The sequence below is a fragment of the Cyprinus carpio genome, chromosome B16 (assembly GCF_018340385.1).
Source record: "Cyprinus carpio isolate SPL01 chromosome B16, ASM1834038v1, whole genome shotgun sequence".
NCBI classification, from domain to species: Eukaryota; Metazoa; Chordata; class Actinopteri; order Cypriniformes; family Cyprinidae; genus Cyprinus; species Cyprinus carpio.
Window position 1 is genome coordinate 27,176,992 of NC_056612.1, and position 26,857 is coordinate 27,203,848.

Consider the following 26,857-nt stretch of genomic DNA (forward strand, 5'->3'; position numbering starts at 1 on the left):
AAAATATGTCAGTGCCATTGATTTATCTCAAGATGCACACCAGGAAGGTTTTTTTTTTTTTTGAGGCACGTTTCTAAAAGATGCTCAGATGTCCTTATTGCACTATGGACAATCCTAGCCTAAACTAAGCCCTGTCTGTGTGTTTTGTTAAGCTGCCCATGGCTCTAATGCTGTGGATGGTGTTCATTTCTGATGCACACTTGCTGGTGTTCTTGTCTGTAGGTGCTGTATCATCTCTTTGAGGAGTTCTCCAGTGTGGGCACGATCACTGTCACCGATGTACTCCTGGGTATCGTGTGTTTTCTGGTGGTGTCGTTGGGCGGTATCGTGGTGGGCGCCATCTACGGCATCCTGGCGGCCTTCACGTCCCGCTTCACCTCGCACACGCGTGTCATCGAGCCTCTGTTCGTCTTCCTCTACAGCTACATGGCTTACCTGTCGGCGGAGGTGTTTCATCTGTCCGGCATCATGGCGTAAGTCTTATTTCATTATCACTCAGATACTATTACAGTGTTTTGTTAATATTTTGAATTAGTTTTTATTTTAAGATTTTTAGTTTTTATTGTAATTTGAGATTTTTCTTTTGTCTATATATATATATATATATATATATATATATATATATCTATATATATATATATATATATATATATTATATATATATATATATATCTATATATATATATATATATATATATATTTTTTTTTTTTTTATTACATACCAGATAAAATTTTTTTTACTACAATAAAAGCAAATAATTTTATCTATCATATTAAATCTAGTACATTTAGTACTTTTCAGATAAGATTTGTTTTATTTCAAGTAACGCAAATTATTTTATCTTTCATTTTCATTTGAATTGAAGTTTTAGCATTTTTTTTTTTAGCAGTAATTTTTTTTTTTTAGAATTAGTTGTTTTAGTTAATTATGTAAGCTTGATGAAAATAGAAAATGTTGCTGAAAAAATAAATTTGACATTTTTTTTATTTCATTTAAAGTTATTTCAGTTAATAAAAGCGTTTTTTATGTCTTTAGTTTAATTTTAATTTTGGTTCAAGTTTTTGTCATCTTTATTAGTTTCTTTTAAATATGATTATATAGTTTTTATTGATTTTTATTTAACTTTTAGTTTTAGTTAAATTAGTCAAGTAAACACATAAAAATAGTAAAAGCTGCCTTGGCAACTAGTTGAAATAAAATGTTTATTTTAAACTAAAACTAAAAAGTTTTTTTTTTTTTTTTTCAATTAATGCAAATGTGTTTTTTATGGTTTTAGTTAACTATAATAACCCTGTTTACTAAAATGAGCTATTTAAATTTTGCGAAAACATTTTTATTTGTAATAACATGCACCAATAAATCGTGCACAATAAAATGCAAAATAAAATGCAACATGCTAAATTAATCAATTAGTTAATTATATTTAATTTGATTTCATTTTACAAGATTAATTCAATTGTAAAAGTTTGAATTAATTTCATTAGACACATTTTCTGATTATAAATTTGTTTTAAATAAAACACAGAATGAAAATGGAAACAGATCTTCAAATCTGGTTTCCATTTTATTTTTTCTGGATTCTGTGAAATTTTGGCAGGAGCATTGCATAAACTTTTTTTTTTTTTTTGGAGTAAAAATGAGTCAAACACAAAAAGACCAGGAACATGCATTCATGTTGAAATTTTCTTTAACATTAAAATAAGTTGTAATTTTATGGGGCTTTTTTAAATTTAGGACTATCCAAAATTGCACAAGAGCGTTTCCTGTTTCTGACTAAATGATAAAATCAATAAACAGGTCCAGATGAAGCAGATCAGGGCTGGTTCTTCTCAGATTTAAAAGCATCCAGTGATTTAACAGCTTGTCGCTGACACTTCATCTATCATCTAAAGGCGTCTTGGAGTCACTGTTAGTGAGTAACAGGCTGTCAGAGCTCGGTCAATACCTCGGCACTGTAGACGGCTCTCGGTTATGAGCTGCTGACGCTCGAGTGGATGATAAAAAGAGTCTGAAGCTCGGACAGGCCTGTAGATGAAGCAGTGATTCACAGCGTGTCTCAAGGTCTGCAGAACTGATCCACCCATTACAACAAACGATTAAAAATGGACAGACTGGGTGGTGTAATATTGTTTAAAGATTTGTTTGATTCTTTTTTGAAAGAAATTAAAGGCAGTAAGGATGCATTCAACTGATTTAAAGTGTCAGTAAATAAATTTATAATGTTATAAAATAGTTTCAAATAAATGCTGTTCTTTTGAACTTTATATTTATCAACGAATCCTGAAAATAAAAAAAAAAATGCATCACAGTTTTCACAAAAAATATGAAGCAGCACGACTGTTTTCAACATTGATAATAAAAGCCCCTTATTTGACAAAAAAAACAAACAAAAATATAATAATAAAATGCTTGGTTTTAATTGTTATATTTGATTACTTTTAAAATATTTATTACATTTCTAAAAAAAAAAGAAAAAAAAGGGTAAAGTTTTATGTTTTAATTTAATTAGAAACTTGCAGTATTATTATTATTTTAAAGTTGTGCAGCACTTTGTCTGAAAGGGGGGAAAAAAGTTTTGTTGAAAATTTGTAATATTTTCATCTGATTTTAAAATGGTTAAAGTTTTATTTAGTGATTTTTATTAGACACCCTTATTTGATGATACATTTCTAGCAAATCATAAAAAACAAATAATCCAGAAAAAATTAAATAGAAAACAGAGAATTAAAACAAATAAATAAATAAAACCAATCATGTGACACTGAAGACTGGAGTAATGATGCTGAAAATTCAGCTTTGATCACAGGAATAAATTACATTTTAAAATATATTTACATAGAAAACAGATATTTAAAATTGTTATAATATTTCACAATATTACTATTATTACTTTATATTTGACTAAATAAATGGTGAGCATGAGAGACTCATTTCAAAAACATTTAAAAAATTAGAATTTTCAAACTTGACACCAATGTTTTACATTTTATGCATTTGGCACATTGTTTTCTAACTGTTTTACACATGAGTTTATTTATCTTGGAATGAACTTAGCAAAGATAGCAACATTGACATGACGTACCTTTTTACCCTTGTAAAGAAAAAGTCATTTTTATCTAAAAATGATACACCGTCTCGAATGCTTATTGCACTATAAAACAGCACATTTCTTTTTCTTGTGCTGTGAAATAGCCTGTTATGCAAAGCATTGCTCCGGAAGGCACAGCTCACTGCGGTCACAGGAAGTGTTGTCACAGATGCCCTTTTAAAAGAGGAACAAATGAGAACAGGAGGAGCCTCACAAGCCCAGGAGTTAAACTGATCAGCCCTGATAATGATCCCAATCAGAGGTGGAACTGCATGAGTTCAGTTCACGCGACCCGCCTCTGTTAACTCTGTAGAAGTTGGTCCAAGGGTTTCTTTGTGTTACAGTGAGTCACAGGTTTATCAGGTGGAGGACACACCCCATAATCCTGCACTGCCTCCACCTTCAGACAAAAGCCAGTCACTTCAGCTAATTTGACAGCTTTGAGACTCGACTGTAGGTGGAATTAGTTGCTCGCACGTCGAGCTAAATGAGGGAAATCGGGGTTTATGCTGATGTATTTTGATGATTTATTGAAAGCGATGCAAAATGATGGTTTGGTGTGATTATGCAAGGGCTTGTCGAAATTCAACCCTTGGACCAACTGACTGTAGGACAAATTGTGACAGAAATGTATTAATATTGTATAGTAAAACTCAAAATTTTAAGAAATATCAAAGAACCCAAAAATATTTTTTCACAATTATTTTATTTTAATACAAGTTGTGCGGCACCTTATTTGATGTAAAATAAAATAATATAAATAAATCAATTAAGTTATTTTGAGAAGATATTAATATTATTATTTGTTTATTTATTTATTTATTTTCAAGAAATGTAATACCAACAAATTTTTATCCATGCTTTAATTTATATGGTATACAGGTTCAGTTGTGCAGCACCTTATTTGACAAAAAATAAAAATGCAGTAAAAAAAAATAAAAAAACATAAAAAAAAATGTTTTTATGAATTTCATTAGGAACCATTGTATTATTATTATTATTATTATTATTATTATTATTATTATTATTATTATTATTAGAAACACCTACTTTTATAGTCATTGTTTGGAATAATATGCAATCACAATATTTTTGTAATATAAATTTGTAATACATCATAAAACACTTCTACAAAAAAAAAAGAGGAATATACAGAATTTGTGGGGTGAAATTAAATGTGGAGTTTAATTGTAAACAGAGTTATGATTACATTGATTCTGAAGGTCTTACAAATATGTGCAATGCGTTTTTTTCCCTATTAAAGGTATGAAATGAACATTGTGATAAATCTTGATATCAGATGATTTGGGGGAAGTATTGTCAGGTCAGTAACGTAGATGAATCTTCTGTCTCCAGGCTTATCGCGTGTGGTGCCGTAATGCGTCCCTACGTGGAGGCCAACATTTCCCATAAATCTCACACCACCATCAAGTACTTCCTGAAGATGTGGAGCAGCGTGAGCGACACGCTCATCTTCATCTTCCTGGGAGTGTCGACGGTGGCCGGGCCGCACGAGTGGAACTGGATCTTCGTGGTGGCGACCCTCATTTTCTGCCTGGTGGCGCGTGTTCTGGGTGAGTGAAGTTTAGCAGGACCTCCTGAATCTAAACATTATTCAAGAGATTTCACTAGACGTATAACTCAGCATAGTTCAGTCTTCAGTATCTGCGGTGTGACTGCGATTGTGTGCATTTGTGTCATGCCTTCAGGGAAGATCTATCATCTTTAACTAGTTATGATATGATTCACAGTTATACACATACGTGTGTGTGTGTGTCTGTGTGTGTATATATTTATATTTATGTATATATGGAAACTATATAATTTCAAAATAAGAATATCTTTCTCATATATATATATATATATTAGTGCTGTCTAAAGATTAATTGCATTAATCACATCCAACTTAAATGTTTTTGTTTACATAATATATGTATGTGTACTGTTTATTTTTTTATGTATATATAAATACACACACATTTATTATATATTTTTTAAATATTTACATGTGTATATACATTTATATATTTGTATTTTTTTTTATATTATATATAAGTATGTTTAATAGATACAGATATATTTTTTTATTTTACATAATAAATAAACACAGTACACACTCATATATTATGTACACAAAAAACTTTTATTTTGGATGCGATTAATCTCGAATAACCATTGCCCAGCACTAATATATATATATATATATATGTATATATATATATATATATATATATATATATATATATATATATATATATATATATATATATATATATATGAGAGAGAGAGGAAGGTTCATCTTTAAGTAGTGTGCTAAACTGTGTTTTGATTTGAATGAATTTGACTTCTTTCTTAATGGCTTCTGTTTGCCTGTTTAAAGAAGCTCTTCTGTTTGGGGAATGTCCTGAGGTTGTGAATGGTGGCATATTTTTCTTTTCTTGTGTTTAATGAATGTTTTCTTTGATTCAAAGGTGTTGTCGGCTTGACCTTCGTGATCAACAAGTTCCGTATCGTCAAACTCACCTCTAAGGACCAGTTTATCATCGCTTACGGCGGACTGAGAGGAGCGATCGCCTTCTCGCTGGTCTACCTGCTGAACACTGATCATTTCCCCAAGAGAAACATGTTCCTCACCGCCATCATCACCGTCATCTTCTTCACAGTGTTTGTGCAGGTCAGTGACCGCTTCTCAAGTTATTATAATTAATACATAAATAAAATAAAATAAAAAATACACATTTGATATGCACATGCTTTATATATAAATATATGTCCATGTAATATTATATATAAATTATATAAAATAAAGTAGAAATTAAAAGTTAAGTTAAAAATTTGATATACGCTTTTTTTTGTATTGTATTTATTGTATTATTGTGATATATATATATATATATATATATATATATATATATATATCTATATATATATATATATTATATATATATATATATAATATATATATATATATATATATATATATATATATATATATATATACACACATACAAAATGTATTTGTTGTTACAGATATACAATATAAAAAATATTATATAAAATATATATAATAACATAAATTCATTAATTTACTTTAAATAAATAAAAATATATTTATATATAAAATCAATATATAAAAAGTCAATGCAAGGATGCATTAATGTAGTATTGTGAAAAAAATTATGATTAAATTGACCCAACACAAGCTCTGATTAACCGAAAATTTGCATAAACCTGCAAAATGAATTTGAAAATGAAATTTTGTGGAGTTATATCAAATATGATAAAACAGGTATCTTAAAGTGTATATTTTTACCTGAAATGAGCATTTAAAATTCTGCTGAAATTAGTTTAAGAATCATCAATTGAAATCTGTGGATTCGTCAAGCTTGTGTTTGATAAACCGATGTAATGCCTCAGACTTACGCTCCATCAGGTTTAACTGGCTGCTGGATTATCGAACGCTCTCGTATGGTTTGTTTGTTTTTGCTGTGAGGATTATTTCTTTTTCTTCTGTCTCTCTCGGCTCTTTGTGAGCCCCGATGGCTCTGAGATATGCATGAGATGCTGAAAATGGCGAAAGTAACCCTCTTGGTTTCTGTTTTGAATGATTGATGTTGTAAGATGAGGCTTTCTGCTTTGTGGAAACAGTGCTACAAAAGAGCAGGACCAGCACAGAGTCTGTGTACAGTACACAGAAATGATGAGATCCAGATCTTCACATGATTGTATGGTGGATTTCCTGATGGTGGCTGATGATATCGAGTTGTTTTAGCGTGTCTGAGTGGTTCAGGGTCAGTGCATCATGGTTCTCCTCAAGTTAAAGATAAAAACGGCTTTGCAGATCTATTGGAATCTCCTCATGAGTTTTTGCAAGGTTTCTGTGGGTCTTAAAAAGGTCTTCCTTAGTATTTTTGTCGTGTTTTCCAATACAAACATCTAAACATCAAGACACATTTACGATTGAACAAATCAAGTCCTGTTTTTTGAGAAACTGAACAAAATGAAGCAAGTTTATACTTAAAAAAAGAGCAAATATCTGTTAACGGGGAACCAAAACTTGTGGAATTAAGTTTATTTTTCTGAACTCATTGGCAGATATTTGTTCTTGTTTAATCATAAACTCTTATTTTGTTATTTTGCTTCTTGATTTTTTTGTGAAATACATTTGCGTATATATGTATAATATTATATATAAACCTAAAATAAAGTACAAACTCAAAGATCAGTAAAAATATTTGATATATACACTTTCATATATATATATATGAAATACACACACACACACACACACACACACACATATATATATATGCAATTTTTATTTGTACTTTTAAGATAAATAGATAAAACTAATATATATAAAACTAATTATGTATATGTGTGTGTGTGTATGTGTATATATATATATATATATAATATAATATAATATAATATAATATAATATAATATAATATGTGACTCAAGACGACACTGTAAGGCACTCGGGTTCATCCTGACAGTGGTGATTTATTGTGGAGAACTGATTACAGTGGAAGTTTTCAGGAGGTTTTCTCTTCTTCCTGGAAGCTGCTGGAAGAGGAATCGCTTGTCTTCTGCTCTGTGTGATGCTGTTGGTTCAGTGTCAGGTATAAATAGTGTGTCTCTATCCACACATGTGAACAAGGACATAAGGGAAGGTCTCAAATTGCGAGGATTGTGTTACCCTACCTGTGTTTTATGTTTGGGACGTGTTTATGAAGTATTTACTTGACTTTTTACACTTTAAACTGTTAGATTTAATCAAAATGTTAAACTGAGGCCTTGTTTTAAAAGTAAAGAGTCAAGACAAAATCTTTTTAATAATAAGAACGTGTTAAGAAAGTAAATGCAGTTACAGTGTTTTCAGCTGTTCAGATTTTATTTTATTATGCAATGCAATGCAGTTATATCTAATGCAGTGACAGCTGTTTTTAGAAATGGTTTGCTTGACGATTGTGCTTTTATTTTATTTTATCTTGTTTTATTATACAGTGTAAAATTAATTATATAATTTATAATCTAATTATTTAATTGTAATTATAATGTTAATTATTTATTATGCATAGTTACATTTAAAGCAGTGACATTCATGCAATTTTAGGTTTATCTCTTTGGGGACAATGCATATGAGAAAATATGTTTTTTTTTTTTTTAGATGTTATCCTTTATTTATCCGTTTTATTTTATTTTGCAGTTCTATCTAAAATCTATCAAAATATCTGTGATCTCGCTGCACAGAGTTTGTGCTGTTCGCAGGAAGTGGAGACAGTTTGCTGTGTCAGATGTGATGGTGCATTCGCTATCGCTGCATGCGGTGTATCTTGATCGCTGCCCGCCTCTGACCTTGAGGAAAAACCCTCTTCACGTAGAAACAACGCCAGTGTAACAAACGCTGCAGTCACAGCCACCCCTCTGTCCTTCACCGTTACTCAGCACACTGTAGTATGAATAATCATGCATGCACAAGCCAGGACACGCTATGAATTACAGCTCAGGACAGGAGGTGCCGCCCACTGCGTATAAATCGAATTGCTCGCTGGACGTGACATGTAATTCTTTTTGAGGTTTTGTATTTTATTTATTTAGCAGAACAAGAGTTTTAAAATCCCTTTCTATTCCCATCATATTCCCATTTTCTTGTCTCAAATACACACACACACACACAAACCATGTTGCACTGCATATTTAAAATTTTATTTTATGCAGTCTAATGCAACTATATCAAATGCAGTGAAAGATGTTTTAGAAGTGTTTAAGAAATGTTTTGCGTGACAATAGTGCGATTTTTATTTTATTTCTAATGCGGTGACCCATGCAATTTTGCAGGCCAATGCATTTGAGAAAAATATTTATTTTTTCAAGATGACATTGACAATTTGCTTAGCATTGTGCCATCCTTTTTTATGTTAATCCAGTTTTTTAAACAACTAAAGCTGCGTCGTTTGCATTTAAATAGGACCATCTGTGAGCAGTCATTAATTTCTGCTCTTCTCTCTTTGTTTTGGCAGGGCATGACCATTCGACCTCTGGTGGACCTCCTGGCGGTCAAGAAGAAACAGGAAACGAAGCGCTCTATTAATGAGGAGATTCACACACAGGTGCTGCTCATCTCTTGAGTTTCTCCCATCTGTGATTCAGGAATATTTTATGCTTTCTCAGCATTCTGCCAGTCCAGAATAGATTCGATTACACAGTCTTGTTCACATTAAACAGGGCTGGGTTAGATGAGTTAATTATAATAACTGGATTAAGTTCTCTTGTTTGGGTTTGTGTAACATCCAGTGCTACTGAAGGTGAGTGTGTTTGAGTGCCACCTGCTGGTCACATACGGTACAGTCACAGTTTTATTCAGAAGTACAGTTTGATAGGTTTAGAATGAGAGTGTCAGGTGTCTTTGTTTAGACATTAAATGCCTAGAATGTTTCCAGGTAATATTTGAACACAAAATCACACAAACACACACACACACAAAAAAACCTTTTGCATAAAGAAAATTAAGCCCATTTGTAAACCACTATGATTTTTTTAATTGTGTGACATTTTCATTAAAATTATGCACCATAAAAAAAAAAAATAATACTAATGTTAAATGCAATCAGAAAAAGAGAATCACCTTCTGGATTTGGGAATTGAAAACATTAATGAAAATTTAGCAGGAAAATGTGCTTAATCATTATGAAAATAATGCAGAATGCAAGAAATCTTAATTATCCTAAAAAATAGACTCTTTAGGTGAATAAGAATGTTTCCAGTTAATATTGCACAGCTAAATCACAGGGGGAAAAATAATAAAATTTAGTATGAAGAAAATGATCCCCATTTTTGCATTGTGACATTATTTTCACGACAGTTTTAAGCATTCTCTTTACCATAATGCACAAAAATCTCATAATTGTTAATTGTTTTATTTTTGTTAGAATAAACTTTAAATTTGAAGTAAATTAAAGATTCAAACATAGAATCTGAAGAGAATTACTATCAAGAATTGGGAATGACAAACTCAAGTAAAATGTTGCAACACATTAATGACAGTTTTGCAGGAAAACGTTTAATTTTCAAACACTCACAGTATGTTAAAGCAGTGACTCCTGTGTTTTTGTCCAGGAGAAAGTCTTCTCTAATAATCACACTGAGCCTCTGTAAATGTTTTAACATCAACAGCGTGAGTGCAGTGCTCAGTTATAAATGAATGTTTGTCCTTAGCTGAGAGCGCTGAGAACATTTATAATGATAACAACAATTCAGATGAGAAAAACCCCAGTGAAATATCAGCATTCTCAATACTAGATTTGATATCACAGCAACAAATAATATGCTACTGAATACATTCTTATGTAAAAAGTTAGATATGAACATAAATGTAAATTAAAATAAGAGTATCTATCCATTCCCTCACTTACTTATATCTAGTTTTTTTAAATATTAACTTATTTACACAAAGTATTATAAAATGTAATTTTATACATATATATGTATAATTTATAATTACATTATATAATTTAATATAAATATTTGCAACGTAAATAATACATATAAATAGTTATAAATCATATATATATATATATATATATATATATATATATATATATATATATATATATATATATATATATATATATATATATATATATATATATATATATATATATATTAATTATTTACTAATATTATTTATCAAAATTTAAATGTAGAAATATATTATTTTAATATAACATTTATTATATTATATGAGTTTAATATGAATATTCTTTAGAAAAAGCAGGTGGCAGTTTGTATTCATGACATGAGTTTGGATCCACTCCACAAAACTCAGTACAGAACATTTTGCCCACAACATGGCATTTATTCACCACTCATAAAGCTGATTGTTGCTATGGAAACGTCCATTTGTATGAGCGTCTCATCGTTGTTAATGCTGTGAGTGCCTGTCAGAAATCTCTCTTCTGTTCACTTTAATGCTCATTATCAACATCATGTTCAGCTGCAGCTTCTGTTCAACTGATAATGTCATCCTTATTGATTGATATTGTAGTTTATGTTTCCTAAACGGCTTATCTGTTGTAATTTCCTTGTCTTTAGTTTTTGGACCATCTGCTAACCGGCATCGAGGACATCTGCGGACATTACGGACATCATCACTGGAAGGACAAGTACGTATATAACTCAGAAAGTCAAATTTGGCTTTCAGCGAGTGATTTTAAGATTATTTGAAGTCTGCATGAAATCATAACGATTCGTACGTCTGGTCTTGGATTTGGATGATGTTTTTGAACTAGATGTGTGTTTTTGTTTAGTTGGTTGAGTTTACAGTCTGGATTTTTTTTGTTCTAATATACTGTGCTTGTGCAGCAGAGAAAGTGAGTTTAAGGATTAAATAGTGAGAACCACATGTAGTTTCGTCAGTATGTTCCACACGGATTCCAGACAAAGCTGACGTAATGACACTGAATACCTGGGGTTTGTTATCTGCATAAAAATACCCACGATCATATGAAAGCTTCACCTTTTCCTTCTCATTTCAGGCTGAACCGGTTCAATAAGAAGTACGTGAAGAAGTGCCTGATAGCAGGCGAGCGCTCCAAAGAACCACAGCTGATCGCCTTCTACCACAAGATGGAGATGAAGCAGGCCATCGAGCTGGTGGAGAGCGGCGGGGGATCCAAGCTGCCCTCCGCCATGCCATCCACCGTCTCCATGCAGTGAGTGCTTCCAACCTCCATGATTACAATCCGTTTTAGAATTCATGGAATGCAGATAGAATATATGGAACTTGTAGAATGTTATAGAAAGTGTATGGCATGTGCATTGAATTGAAGGAGTGATTATAGCACATTTGGGATGTTATAGAATGAATGGAGAATGTGTGGAATTAATATGCATGTTTTAGAGTATGTGTGGAATTTGGTTAGATTTTTTTGGAGCATGTGTATGGAATGCATGGAGAATGTGTGGAAGGCGGGCAGGATATGGAATGCATGAGGAGTGTGGAATGTTTAAAGAATTTATGTAATGTACGTAGAATGTATGCAATTGATGGATTACATATAGAATATGTAAGGAATTTAGAAAATGCATGGAATTCGAATAGAATACATGGAATTCTTGGAATGTGTATGGATTTTAGAGAATGTGTTAAATGTGTAAAGAATTTCTATAATGCATGAATAATATGTGGAATGAATGCAATTTATGGAATACATATAAAGTGTGGAATGTGTAAGGAATTTAGAGAATATGTGGAATGTTTGCAGTTTATAGAATGCATGTTGAGTTTGGAATATGTAAGGAATTTGCAGAATGTGTGCTATGTATACAATTTATGGAATACATATAGAGTGTGGAATGTGTAAGAGAATGAAATGCACAGAGAATGTGTGGAAAGTATGCAATTTATGGAATGCATATACAATGTGTAAGGGATTTAGAGGTTATGTGCAATTCGACTAGAATACATGGAATTTTAGGAATGTGTATGGACTTTAGAGAATGTGTGGAATGCATAAAAAGTGTGGAATGCATATAGAATGTGAAATTTTTAAAACAATGTACGAGTATGCAATTTATGAAATGCATATAGAATGTGAAACGTAGGGAATTTAGAGAATGTGTGGAATGCATGCAATTTGTAAAATGCATATAGCGTGAGGAATTCATATAATGCACAGAGAATGCGTGGAGAGTACGCAGGTTATATAATACATATCGAATGCATGGAAGGAGTAAGGAATTTATATAATGCATGGAGAATGTGTGGAATTTCTAGAATTCATGGAATGTGTGTAGATTTTGTGGAATTTGTGTTTGTTCTAGGATAACGATTTTTTATTTTTGATCTCTAATGTTTTCCAGGAACATCCAGCCCAAGAAGCCTCCTCAGGACCGGGCGCTGCCGCAGCTCTCCAAGGCTCGTGAGGAGGAGATCAGGAAGATCCTGCGCACCAACCTGCAGAGGACCCGCCAGAGAGTGAGCGCTCACCCCTTCCTGTTCTCAAACGGCTCTTTTTGTATTTCCTTCATTTGTGTGATTAATTCGGATCAAGCTAAATTTTCCTGTGTATTTTCAGCTGCGCTCGTACAACAGACACACTCTGATCGCTGATCCATACGAGGATGGCTGGAACGAGATCCTCATCAAACGGAAGAAAATGAAGGAGCTGGAAAAGAAGGTTTGAAGTTAATGATAGACTGATACAACACCATTATCAGATCATCTAAACATTCAGATAGCTCAAAATCTGCCCATAGCCTTATAAATTCATAATATTAATATAATAACGAGGAAAAATCATCTTAATTCATTTTTATACTGTCACTGGCCATTAGAAATCATATCAGTTTGGCCGTTATTTGATATAAAAAGATAGGTGTTATTGATAGGTGGAATGTGCTTTATTAATCTTAACAGAAGGTTTTATCTCTCTACTTTCAGATATCGCAGATGAACAATTACCTCACTGTTCCCGCTCCGCCTCCTGATTCCCCGACCATCGCTCGAGCTCGACTGGCTTCAGGTGAGACGGCCGTTTATTCTGCTGGACCGCTGATATACGAGCTGAGGATCATGTTGTCGACTGAAATCTTTCTCTTTGGTTCCGAGTGGATTCAGCCTCTGGTCTTTCCTCTCAGTGAATGTGTCATGAATTGACAATCATTCAGACTAGAGTCTGTTGTGCAGTGCCCCCAAGTGATCAACACTTTAAGTTCAACACAATCAAGCCATATTCCTTACAAAGATCTACTAGTTAGTTTGTGTTATATACAATTTTGTGGTTAATGGATATTAACCAGAATTGTCATTTGTTAAAAGAAATCAATCACCATGGCAAATAGTTTATGAAAGCTTCATACACCATTTGAAAGTGATCCTGTATTGAATTGATATGGTGTGCAGTAGTAAAAATAACTGTAGTACTTGGTCATAAGCTATAATTACCATGTTGCATTTTTTGTAAGGGCTATAAGATGTTTTAAGAGCAATTATAAGCCAGTAAAAATATAATTAAAAAAAAAAAAATTAAAAGCTAGACTTTTTAAGAAAAGTGTAATTAAGCTTTCTTCTAACCCCATATTGATAAATATTTTTTTTTATTATTGTTTTAAGCATTAACCTCATTCAATTCTGTTAGATTTTTGCTTCCAGCAAGACAAAAAACTTAATGCCAGTGGCGTAAAAAAAGAAAAAGTCTATATATCTTTTATATCATGCAGATTATATAATTATTTGTGCTTTCTAATTAAATAGATTTTTGTAAATAGGATTGATATTTTAGAATTATTTATATATTATATTTATAAGGGAAAAAAATTATATATAATTTCAAGAATTTATTTTTAATTTTATTATATATATATATATATATATATATATATATATATATATATATATATATATATATATAATTAAAAATAAATTCTTGAAAGCAAAATTTAGTAAGATTAGATTTTTTCTAACCCCATATCTTTTTCTTATTTTTGTATAAACCTCTTTACATTTTGTTAGATTTTTGCTTATAAAAAAAAATAATAATAAATCAATTCAAATTAAATATATATATATATATATATATATATATATATTTTTTTTTTTTTTAGTAAAATGATCTTTGAATAAGTGTTATTTTAGTATTATTTATACAGTTCTACATTTTTTAATAAGCTTTTAATTTAATATTTTCAGTTTTGATTTTAATGTTGTGTTTTTGTCATTTTTATTAGTTTTTTTGTTTGTTTGTTTGTTTCTATTTACCTTTTAATTTTTTTTATTTCATACATCATATTACTTCAACCAATGCAACATTTCTTATTTTCATTCAAGTTTTTCATATAATATTTATTGTTTGTTTTATATCAGCTTTATTTCAATCAACAAAAACTATTTTAGTAGCTTTAGTTTAAGTTAACAGTAACAACACTGAGATAAAGTACTGACTGTCTGTGTAGTATCTCTTCAGCTCCTGATTGCTTCCTCTCCCACAGACCCTCAAGCATGGGGCCTCAAGTCCGCCACAGAAAGCATCCCCAGCATTAAAGTGGACCTCGCCTCACCGCAGAGCCCAGAGTCCGTCAACATTGTGGACGAGATCGGCATGAAGGGAAGCCAGCCGAAGGTGAGCGAAGAGGGGGGCGGCCTCACCATGAAAGTTCCCTCTCCTACGAAGCCGAGAAAAGACCAAACGACTGACGAGGACAACGACAAGGAGCCGCAGCAACGGTTAATGCGCTGTCTGAGCGACCCGGGCCCCGCCGCCGAAGAGGAAGATGAGGACGAGCCCTTCCTCCACTGAGAGATGAATGAGCTCCGGCCGCCTCCTCAAGGACGTCCTGTATCCGCGGTCCTCATGGAGGATCATGAACTGCTGTAATACAGAGGACGGATGTATAATCTGTAGGAAGCCAAAACGAAAGGAGAATGAACCAAAATAAAGGAAATGAAAGGGAGCGATCAAAATAAGCCATTAATTATTTTTTTGTTTATCATTGCTCTTTTCATTTGAAGCCTAAAGGCCCGTTCACACCAAGGACGATAATTATAAAGATAACGATAAAGATAATAGTTCTAAAAATTGTTCTCAATATTAAAGAATAGCACCACAGATATAACGTTCTTGGTGTAAATGGGGCATAACACTGTCCTTGCCAGGCACGATGTGACTCAAATCCTAAGCGATGAGTGATTATCCTTCATTGAAAACACTCTCCTTTCAATAAAACATTCCACTCAAATCCAAGACGATACACAAATCCTAATCGATGAGTGATTATAAATACCAGCTTTAATTTGGCTACGGATGGTCACATCGTGTCCGGTTCGGAAGTAAATGTTCCCGCCTTGCATTGGCTACGGAATAATAATATTCCACACAAGGGGAACAGATCTATGCATTACCAAACGGTCGCACTGTTCATTCTATTCAGGTGAAACGCTTCTGTTGTTGTTTTCAAAGCATTGATGCATTTTCTAGTTCACGATGCTCTTGTGTTCGTTCACATGAAATGCCTTTGTTTTCGTGACGCGAGTATCACTAGTTGTGTTTGACCTCTAGGGGAATTCGATTAGTTTATCAGGAGCAATATGAAACCGGTTACATTAGGCCTTTCTTATATTTATCACACAGATGGTGCGTATTTACACTGGCTTATTATTTCGTCCCACACATGGAGGACCATTCAAGTCACGCTCCATTTGCAGTGCACATAACGACCCTGAGAAACAACTATATACTCATTGAGATTGCACAAGAGATTTACATATGTAAAGACTTTATTTTACACCAAAAGTTGACTGACCAGTTTGGTTGGTTGTGATCGTGTTTCCCGTTTTCTTTGCTTGTACTTTATATCAAAGAACACTTTGGTCTAATAGTCTTTAATTCCCTTTAAATGCACTCAAGCGCTTTGGTGACCGGTCATGACCACTCTGAAAAACATCTGGACCGTCGTATCAGCAAATTTTGATTTAAAGGAATAGTTCATGCAGAAAGGACACAATTCTGTCATTATTTACTCGCCTTCGTTTCATTCCAAACCCAAATGCTGTTTTTTTGTTTTGTTTTGTTTTGTTTTCGTGGAAAGACAAATGCTGATCTTAACGCAGCTCTTTTCCATGAAAGTTCATAGTAACCCCATCTCCAAAAAAGCACCATAAAAGTATCTAAACTGTCGTCTTTATGATTCTGTAAATCATGTAAGCCCATTTCTGCCACAGAAAGTCATGGTAAATCATAATTATGACATAAAACATCAAAATGTGAGATACCATGTCATAATTGTGAAGACCAAGTCATAATTATTGCATAACATCTCATATTTTGCATCATTATTTTGAGAAAAGTTATAATTATGAAAAGTCAAAATTTTGGCACTAAGATTAGTATGATACAAAGTGGAAGTTCTGAGATTGGTCATAATCATGACAAAATCAAAATATAAGATACTAAGTCATAATTATGAAATAAAAGGTCACAATTTTGGCACACTAAATGATAAGTATGAAATAAAAGCAGAAATTATGACAGTCAAAACTATGAGATAAAAAGTAAACATTATGAGAGTCATAAATTGTCAAAATATGAGATACTAATTTATAACGGAGGCATTTAGCCATAATTGACAGTAAAAATATGAGATATGTCATAATTATGAGACAAGAAGCCATAATTATGACATGTCTCATATTATGACTTTTAATTCATATTTATGAGACAAGTCATAATTATGACATAAGTCAAAATATAAGGTACTAAGTCATAATTATGAGATAAGTTATAATTATGACACGCTAAGGGATACTGTAAAAAAAAAAAGAAATTGACAGTCAAAACTATGAGATAAAAAATAAAAATAGTCAGTCAAAATATGAGATGCTGAGTCATAATTATGAGATAAGCCAATATTGACATACAACATCAAAATATGAGATACTAAGTCAGAATTATGACATACTAATTTATGCTAAAAGCTATTATCGTCAAAATTATCAGAAAGAAAGTCCAGTTGAAATTATGAGATAAAAAGTTGAAATTGACAAAGTCAAACTTGACCTACAAAATCAAAATTATTAAATAAAAACGATCAATTATGGCATGCAATAATTCATAATTATGAGATAAAGTGGAAATTAGGACAGAACGTCAAAATTATGAGACAAAAAGTCATTATGCAGAAAAAGTCAAAATTTATATACAAAGACGATGTGAGATATGAAATTATGACCTGAGAGTGGTAATTGTGAGATAGTAAGTCATAATGATGATGGGTTTCCATAGTAAAGACCTGAAGCTGAGTAAATGAAAACAGATGCTTATGTTTGGGTGAATTATTCCTTTAATACCTGCAGATGAACACTTTCCTGAAACCCTTCACCATGTAGCTCTGCATTCACACACACACACACACACACACATTTTTACTGCCAGTGTGATAGAAACGCAGGTTCGGTTTCGGAAATGTTGATTTGTGCTGCATGACCCCCAAACAGTGTGATTGTATCCCGAAAGAGCTATGCAGAGTCTGAAGTATGAATTATATGAATTATTCCCTTTAAAGCCTTTGCACCGCGAGTATCAAACACTGGCCTTTGATTCTCCTGCAACCGAGAGGTGCATTGCATATTTTAGAAAGAATCAATAATATATCAAAATCAGAAAGTCTTTTGCATGCACAGAGAGTAGATTAGTCTTATTTTAATGTTAGATGTGGTAAAATCATATCTATATATTTTACAGATGTGAACTCTAAAGATCCAGAGATGTCTATATTCCGCTTTGAAGTATTACAGTGCTAACTGACCAGTTCTTTAGCTTTTTACTTTGCCTTTGAGAAGAGGTTTAGGTGGTTGGGAGTTTAGTTGGTTTTAGGTTTTTTTTTTTTTTTTTTTTTCTCGCCTGCCCTGTTGTGTTTGACGAATGCTCACAGCCGTCATTATGCGATGTAACACAGAGCAGAGGATGTCAGGTTTTGGTGCACTATACATTGACTGCAGTATTCACATCAACACAGGGGAAAGGGGGAACCTTTAAAAATAAACATTTTAGAGAAAATGGGAATTCTGTCATTATTAACTCAACCTTATTTTGCTATAAACCTGCATGCTGTTATTTTTCAGTAGTTTAGAATAATCTTTATGCAGCTTTGTGTTGTATAACCAGTGTTCTTTCAGATGCTATTACAGTTTCTACTAATATTGTAAGTTAGTTTTTTATTTTTATTTTTATGATTTAATTTAAGTAATTTTCTTTAGTAATCTTGCTGTGTTTGTGTCATTTTTAGGAGTTTTTTTTTTATAAAACAATATAGTTTTTATTTTGTTTTTATTTTAGTTTTAGTTATTTCAGTACATCAAGTTGTTTTTGTTACTTTTATTTTTAAAAAAAAAATACATCTATGTAGTTTTAATAAATTATATTTTAGTTTGTTATTTTAGTACATCAGGTTTAAGTCACTTACAATGATTCATTTTGCCTTGATGACTAGCAGGAAGTTTACATATAAATTGTTTTTATTCATTTTTATTTCAGTTTTAGTACATCAAATTAAACTAAATTATTATTATTATAAATGTTGCCTTGGCAAGTATCTGAAATAAAATACATTTTATATTATATAATATTTCTATGTTATGATTTATTTCTCTACGTTTTACTTAATTTTATTTCAGTTATTTAATTATTTAACTTTTTATTTAACTTTCTATTATTTTAGTTTGAGTTAACCTGCTTGTAACAACATGAGGGTGATTAAATAATGACAGAATTTACATTTTTAAAACTTTTATTTGCCTTTGACATGAAGCTGAATGCCAATGATCTGCCCTCGTCGGCTGTTTCTGGAGTTTTTTTTTTTTAAATGCTATTCTGTATATTTAACAAATATTCATTATTAATGCTTGCCACTGATGCTTTTTTCTTCTTTTTTTTATTGCTTGCCACTGATTATTTTGATTGATTAACATTATTGTGTAATTTTTCAAATCATATTCACCAGAAAGCCTCTTTATACAGACATCATGTACTTGATGTTCGCTTTACGACTGTTTACTTTTTTTGCTTTGCATAATTTTGCCTTGTTTTCAGAGTTGTATCATGTTTGATACAGGTCTGTTATTGTGCATGCTGTAACTGTAAACTGCTGTTCATCTGTGTGATCATGCAGATCAGATTCAGATGTATCGTGCTGTTTGTGATTCTGAAAGCTTTTTACGGTTCATGTTCTTGTGTCTCGTCACCGGTGCTTATCGTTTGGCTCCAGACTCAAGATGAGGAGTTTAATAACCCAAGCTCATTTTCATCTGATTTTCATGCAGACTAAAGACTGAACAAACCCGTTGCTCTCTGATATGATTGTTAATAAGTCTGTACATGAAGCCATGAGCCATGCTTTCAGCTTTCACATCATTATAACCTTCAAACGGTTTGAAAAGACTGGTTTACACAGAAATGACACGTGTACCTGTAATATTCAACTTAAGCTTTAGTTTCAGGGTATTTTCTCAGTTTTGCTGTTGCATTATTGATTATTGATTATGGATTATCCTGAAGAACTGTAACTGCTCTCAAACATGCTTCAACTCTAAATGAAATGACTTTATAAAGCTATATACGGAAATGTGCATGAATTCTTTATGTGCTCTTATTTATTTCACCCAAAGACACCAAATGCAAGTCAAAGGAACAATCTGTTAATTTGTACTTATACATCTTGTTTCATAATCGTGAGCTTTCAGCTTCCTCTTTTGTTTCTAAACGCAGATTTAAGAAGCCATTTGAAGCACTTTATCATGAACAACATTTAAAACAAATCATTTTTAAAATACAGCAATAATTAAGCCATCATTTAGTGAACATTTACTACAGTAAACGCACAGACTTTACCTCTCCGGGTAATGTAAAGTCATGTAATGTCATGGGCAGACTGGAGAAGTGCTGGTTGATTTTATATGGGCTAACGTGTGGATTTTTAACTCGTATATAGAAATGATTATCTGTTGTGGGTCCAAATATTACGAGAGCTGAGTTTGTCTGAATGTTATTAATATACTGTTATATAATCTATTAATGTATTTTTCTCTCCTGTTTTGACTGGACTAATTCATTGTCATTTGAAATTGCAATAAAATGTTTATTTTATACACACACACACACACACACACAAAATAAATGATATTTAAATATATGATATGATATGAGTGTGGCACTACAAGGATTCACTGTATTTGTTGAGTCACTTCAGCATTTGCTCTCGCATTCTGGGAACTAACATTTGTGTATCATCAAAGATACATGATTAAAGTTTTCATTTGCTAAAAGCACCTGGTTTCTCTTTGATGTGAATGTGCGCTTGGTTTGATGTACTGGGATGTAAATGCACGGCTCGAGCAGCAGAGGGCGCTGCTGTTCATTCAATGAAATGAGTGGGAATCTGCTCCAGGAGTAAAAAACAGACCTGGAATAAGGCGTTTAACCTTTGGGGATATCAGTCTCAAACTCATTATTTCATGAGCTTTGTTTTCTTTATTTTATATGAGGTTTGCCATTTTTTGTTTGAATACACTTTTAATGAATAACAGATAAACATCAAATTCATGAACAAATTGGGCAGGTTTGTATAACAGGGTTATACCTTTAGTCTAAATTAGACTATTTGAATGTTGATTTTCAGTTAATGATAACTTCGTGAAAACAATATTTGATATTTTTTCCTAAATGTTTGAGTTTGATAAAAAGCATTCAACACCACAATTAGCATGGAAATATAAAATCAAATAAAATTAATGAGATTTCCCCACAAGGTTTTTTTACCGTTCATTAAAACATTAAAATAATTTTCATTACATTTTTTTTTTTTTTTTTAATAAAGTTGATTTTATCACAGCTTGTTGTCAAGGCAGCATTTCACATTTTTATACAATTACTAAAGCTTTAACTAAAATTAAAATGATAAAAAAATATATAAAAATAAAATCTTATTCAAACCCTCTACAAAAACTATAGTAGTATATTAATTATAGCCTACTAAAACAACACTAAAATATACTAATATATAAGGCCTTTTAAATATATATTTATGAACTATTGCTACAATGAATTATAAATTAAACAAATGTATATGACCACTATAATCTTTCATGATTTTAGTCAAGACTTGTGAGGTGGGACAGGCTAAAATCTCAAATTTTAAAAAGGTTTAAAACTACCTACAATTCATGTTAGATTAATTTTATGCTTTACAATAATACATAAAAAGCAAAACCTAATGGTTTTGGAATCATCATTTCAAAGAAGCGTTGGATTGTGCATCTAATGCTGCTAAACACTGCCTCTATTCGTGGGAAGTTGAGTAATCGCTCTGTGTTTCATCATTTCATATGCTTTTGATTAAGGACCGTGAGCACTAAAACGAATCAGCCAGACTCTGCGTCTCTTTAACATTCATGATCCTGATGTGTTTCTGAGTAATGGCAGACTCGACTGCGGAGTTCAAGCGAGTGAAATTGTTCTAGACCACACAGCAGCGCTTGCTGTTTATTTATTCTTGTTTGGATGCTGTTAAATTGCTGTGACTCAGCGGCTTGTCATCTGGACAGAAACGAAACTTGATGTGGCTGCTGAGATTAATGTGACCTATTTGCATCAAGATATGCCTATTTGCCCCAGATTGTTCTTGAGTGCCGAGATAAGTGTCTCTCTATGATATTTAGATCCCATTACTGAGATATTCAAACGATGAATCAGACTAAATGAAAACTAAAATGAAAGTCTGCATACAGAGAGTATTTTATGCTTCATGCTGAGCGTTTGGGAAACATTTCCAATTCATGCCCAGAGGTTAACCCTTTCCGGCAGACATCCTTAATTCAGTGTTTTATAGGAATAGTTCACCTAAAAATGAAAATGCACTCACCCTCAGGCCCATCGAAGATGTAGATGAGTTTGTTTCTTCTTCATCACATTTGGGAGAAATGTAGCATTGCATCACTTGGATGCTCTGCAGTGAATGGGTGCCGTCAGAAAGAGAGTCCAAACAGCTGATAAAAACATCACAATAATCCACAAGTAATCCACAGCACTCCAGTCCATCAGTTAACATCTGGAGAAGACTAAAGCTGAAACAAATCCATCAAGACGTTTTAAACTTCAAACCATTGCTTCTAGACAAAATATGAGTCCATAATCCATAATAAATAATAACCCATCCAAAAATTAAAAAATCACATCAAAATCCAGCCACTTATTTGTTTAGATCTGTTTTAGACTGTTTTGGCTTTGTATTTATTCTGTGCACATTTCTCTCCTGATTCAGACCAGATGACTTTTTCACTGGAGGAAGCGTATGGATTATGGAATCATATTTGAGCTGAAAGCAACGGTTTGAAATGAAAAACATCTTAATGATGGATTTGTTTCTTTTGTCTTCACAAGATGTTAACTGATGGACTGGAGTGCTGTGGATTACTTGTGGATTATCAGCTGTTTGGACTCTCATTCTGACGGCACCCATTCACTGCAATGCTACATTTCTCCAAATCTGACAAAGAAACAAACTCATCTACATCTTGCATGGCCCACCAGAGAACTTTTTTTTTTTTTTTATTAGCACATTTTAATTTTTGAACGAACTATTCCTTTAAATGTCTTTTGTGTGTGCGTGTGTGTGTGTGTGTGTGAAAATAAAGAGGATGAATTATATACAGTACAATGTTATTTACTGAAATGTTTTCATGATAAATGAGGAGCATTGCCACCAAACACTCATATGACTTGTCCATATGAAAAAATGTTTAGAAAGTGAAGATCTACTGTCCCCCAAATATCATATGCACAATCAAAGCATCGTTTTATTGTGGTGAGATTTTGTAGAGCAGGTCATTTCCACAGTTTTTATTCTCTGAATCTCTTTTCATCTGAATTAAACATCCTGTGCTGGAAATAAGCTTAGGTTTCCCATTAGGAATGGCCTGTAAACAGCCGCCCCGTGAGACCCGAACAATCAGCAGCGAATGGAAATTTTCTGCTGCCGGTTGCACTATACTTTTTTCTCTTGACCTTTCCTTAACTAACTTTGTTTCTGCTGTGGTTGGTTGTTTTTTCTTAATGATCAACACCTGATTAATCGAGACCATTCGTCTTGTTTTGCTGCAGGAAAACTGCTCTCTGTCTCTGTCTGGTTTGATTGGAAAATCTGTTGAATTTCTGTATTGATTGCTACCTTGATTTGGTGTTGCTATTACGCTTTAAATTTGTGAATCGTTTGGCTTAGCTACACCGAGGTAAATCTAGATAAAGCGGCAGAGGAGTGATTAAACATTGTACAGGCCCTTCTCACAATAAGCAATGCAGTGGATTAGACTTTGGAAACTTTGTTTTAATTATACTCTTAAGACTGTGGTTTGATGAAGATGTCATATAAAGCAGGCAGTGCTGATTTAACCAATCCGTGAACATTCCCAGAGTTTTACTGTCATCTGATTGGCTGATATGACTTTGAAGGCGGGATTTAGCAAAAACTTTGGCTTGGTTGGTTTGTAAGGCCCATTGGCTGCATTTAGAACAAGCTTTTTCTTTAGTTCAATTGCCAACCATTCAAAATTATTTTAAAGTTGTGTTTTGATCAAATATGCCAACGGTTATCAAAGACCTATACTTAATTGTGCCCTATAGTGATTTCGTGAACATGGAAATGTTCAGGTGATTGACTCAAAACAACCTGAGCACATGAGCAACGATGGCAGATTGAGTATGTTCTGCTCCAGCCAAGAAACATGCACTGAGATGAATGAGAAGAATTGAGAACCGCAGGTAATATGCATTACTTTCTTGAGCAAAATGGTTGAAATCACTTGACTTTGCACCTTTGAGTTGATTTGCATATTGAATTATGCGTGTGCATACTGAGTTATGAGTGTCTTGCATCTGTTTAGCCATCTAGTCAAGCAAGATGTAATGTTTTGCAGAAGAAAACAAGGCTTTTAGTGCTAAATGTGTTTGCAGAGCTGTAAAGCATGTGTTTTTTAAAGCAGTTTGTCACTAGAAAATGTTTCACACAGGTATGTTTTCAATGAGTGTCAATTATTCAGATGACACGACAATAATGCCATAATTTTTTGTTTGTTTGTTTTTTCCACAATAATTCCATAGTACGATCCATTGGACAGACTGTTTACATGAAAAATTAACACTGAACAAAAAGAAGAAGAAGAAGAGTTGTCTTGGCAACAGAAAAGCAGCTCTGCACTTGTTATGGTGAAACAGTAGTGATGCCTGATTCGCAAATGAATCATTCTTTTAAACAAATCTTTTTAATGAATCGGTCAAACTGATAGTCTATTGCACATAACTTAGAGTGTAAATCAACATTGTTAACATTACTACTATAATCAGTATTAATAATTAACATCTTTATTAGTGCTGTCAAACGATTAATCGCAATTAATCGCTTACAAAAGTTTTTTTTTGCATAATATGCATATTTATTATGTATATATAAATACACATACGAACAGTATTTTGAAAATATTTACATGTCTATATTTATATAATAAATAAATATATATTATATATAAACATATTTTTTCTGAAATATATACATGCATGTGTGTGTATTTATATACGTTATACCAGGTAGATTATGCGGGGGACGGAAATATTTTTACTATTTAAAATAACTGTTTTCTATTTAAATATATTTTAAAATGTAATTTATTGTGATTTCAAAGCTACATTTTTAGCATTATTACTCCAGTCACACGATACTTCAGAAATTATGTTGATATTCTGATTTGCTGCTCAAAAATATTTATTTTTATGATTATGTTGAAAACATTTGAGTAGAATTTTTTCAGGATTCACAGATGAATAGAAAGTTCAAAAGAACAGCATTTATCTGAAATAGAAATCTTTTGTAAAATTATTCATGTCTTTATCATCACTTTTGGTCAATTTAAAGCATCCTTGCTAGATAAAAGTATTAATTTATATAATTTATTTTCCGAAAAATAAAAATTATACCGACTCTAACCTTTTGAATGGTATAATGTTACAAAAGCTTTTTATTTCACATAAACGCTGATCTTTTGATCCTTCTATTTATCAAAGAATCCTGGACTGGAAAAAATGTATTCAACTGTTTTAAATGTTGATAATAATAATAATAATAATAATAATAATAATAATAATAATAATAATAATAAAGGTTTCTTAATCAGCAAATCAGCATATCAGAATGATTTCTGAAGATCATGTGACACTGAAGACTGGAGTAATGATGCTGAAAATTCAGCTTTGATCACAGAAATAAATTATATTTTGAAATATATTCAAATAGAAAGCAGTTATTTTAAATAGTAAAAATATTTCACAATATTACTGTTTTTACTGTACTTTAAATAAATGCAGGCTTGGTGAGCAGAAGAGACTTCTTTATAAAACATTAAAAATCTTATTGTTCAAAAATTGCTGACTGGTATATAGATTACAGAAATGTTATACTGTAAAGTTATATATATATAATATATTATATATATATATATATATATATATTATATATATATATATATATATATATATATATATATATATATATATATATATATATATATATATATATTAGTGCAGTCAGTCAGACGATTAATCACGATTAATCTCATATAAAATAAAAGTTTTTGTTTGCATAATATATGTGGGTCTACTGTGTTGATTTATTATGTTTAATGCAGGGGCCTAGCCATCATTTCAAAAAGTGAGGGGGACAGAAATGTATATATATATATATATATATATATATATATATATATATATATATATATACATTTCTGCTCACCAAGCCTGCAATTATTTATTCTATATATATATATATATATTAGGGCTGTCAAATGATTAATCACGATTAATCACATCCAAAATAAAAGTTTTGTTTACATAATATATGTGTGTATACTGTGTATAGTTTATTATGTATATATAAATACACACACATGCATGTATATATTTAAGAAGAATATGTTATGTTTATATATTAAATATATTTATATATATAATATAAAATATAAGAATATAAATATATAAATGTATATACATGTAAATATTTTCTAAATATATAATTTATGTGTGTGTATTTATATATACATAATAAAATATACCCTGTACACATACATATATTATGTAAACAAAACTTTTATTTTGGATGATGATTAATCGTGATTAATCCTTTGACAGCCCTAATATATATATATATATATATATATTTCTGTCCCCCTC

The 26,857-nt window shown here is 31.7% G+C and overlaps 2 protein-coding genes across 2 annotated transcripts in view; both read left to right on the forward strand.

The window, feature by feature from the left end:
- slc9a1a (solute carrier family 9 member A1a) overlaps positions 1-15,555 on the forward strand; it is a 34,090-nt gene extending 18,535 nt beyond the window's left edge. Inside the window, exons 3-12 of the mRNA XM_042741779.1 lie at positions 223-473; positions 4,446-4,663; positions 5,561-5,763; positions 9,116-9,205; positions 11,187-11,257; positions 11,630-11,806; positions 12,957-13,071; positions 13,172-13,273; positions 13,537-13,618; positions 15,084-15,555. Coding sequence (XP_042597713.1) covers positions 223-473; positions 4,446-4,663; positions 5,561-5,763; positions 9,116-9,205; positions 11,187-11,257; positions 11,630-11,806; positions 12,957-13,071; positions 13,172-13,273; positions 13,537-13,618; positions 15,084-15,391 — 1,617 coding nt within the window. The 3' untranslated portion in view covers positions 15,392-15,555. The remainder of the gene's footprint in view (positions 1-222; positions 474-4,445; positions 4,664-5,560; positions 5,764-9,115; positions 9,206-11,186; positions 11,258-11,629; positions 11,807-12,956; positions 13,072-13,171; positions 13,274-13,536; positions 13,619-15,083) is intronic.
- Positions 15,556-24,116: 8,561 nt separating this feature from the next.
- Positions 24,117-26,857, forward strand: part of LOC109060144 (mannosyl-oligosaccharide 1,2-alpha-mannosidase IC-like) — a 191,385-nt gene continuing 188,644 nt past the window's right edge. The window contains exon 1 of the mRNA XM_042741782.1: positions 24,117-24,400. The gene's annotated coding sequence lies outside the window, so the exon portion shown is untranslated. The remainder of the gene's footprint in view (positions 24,401-26,857) is intronic.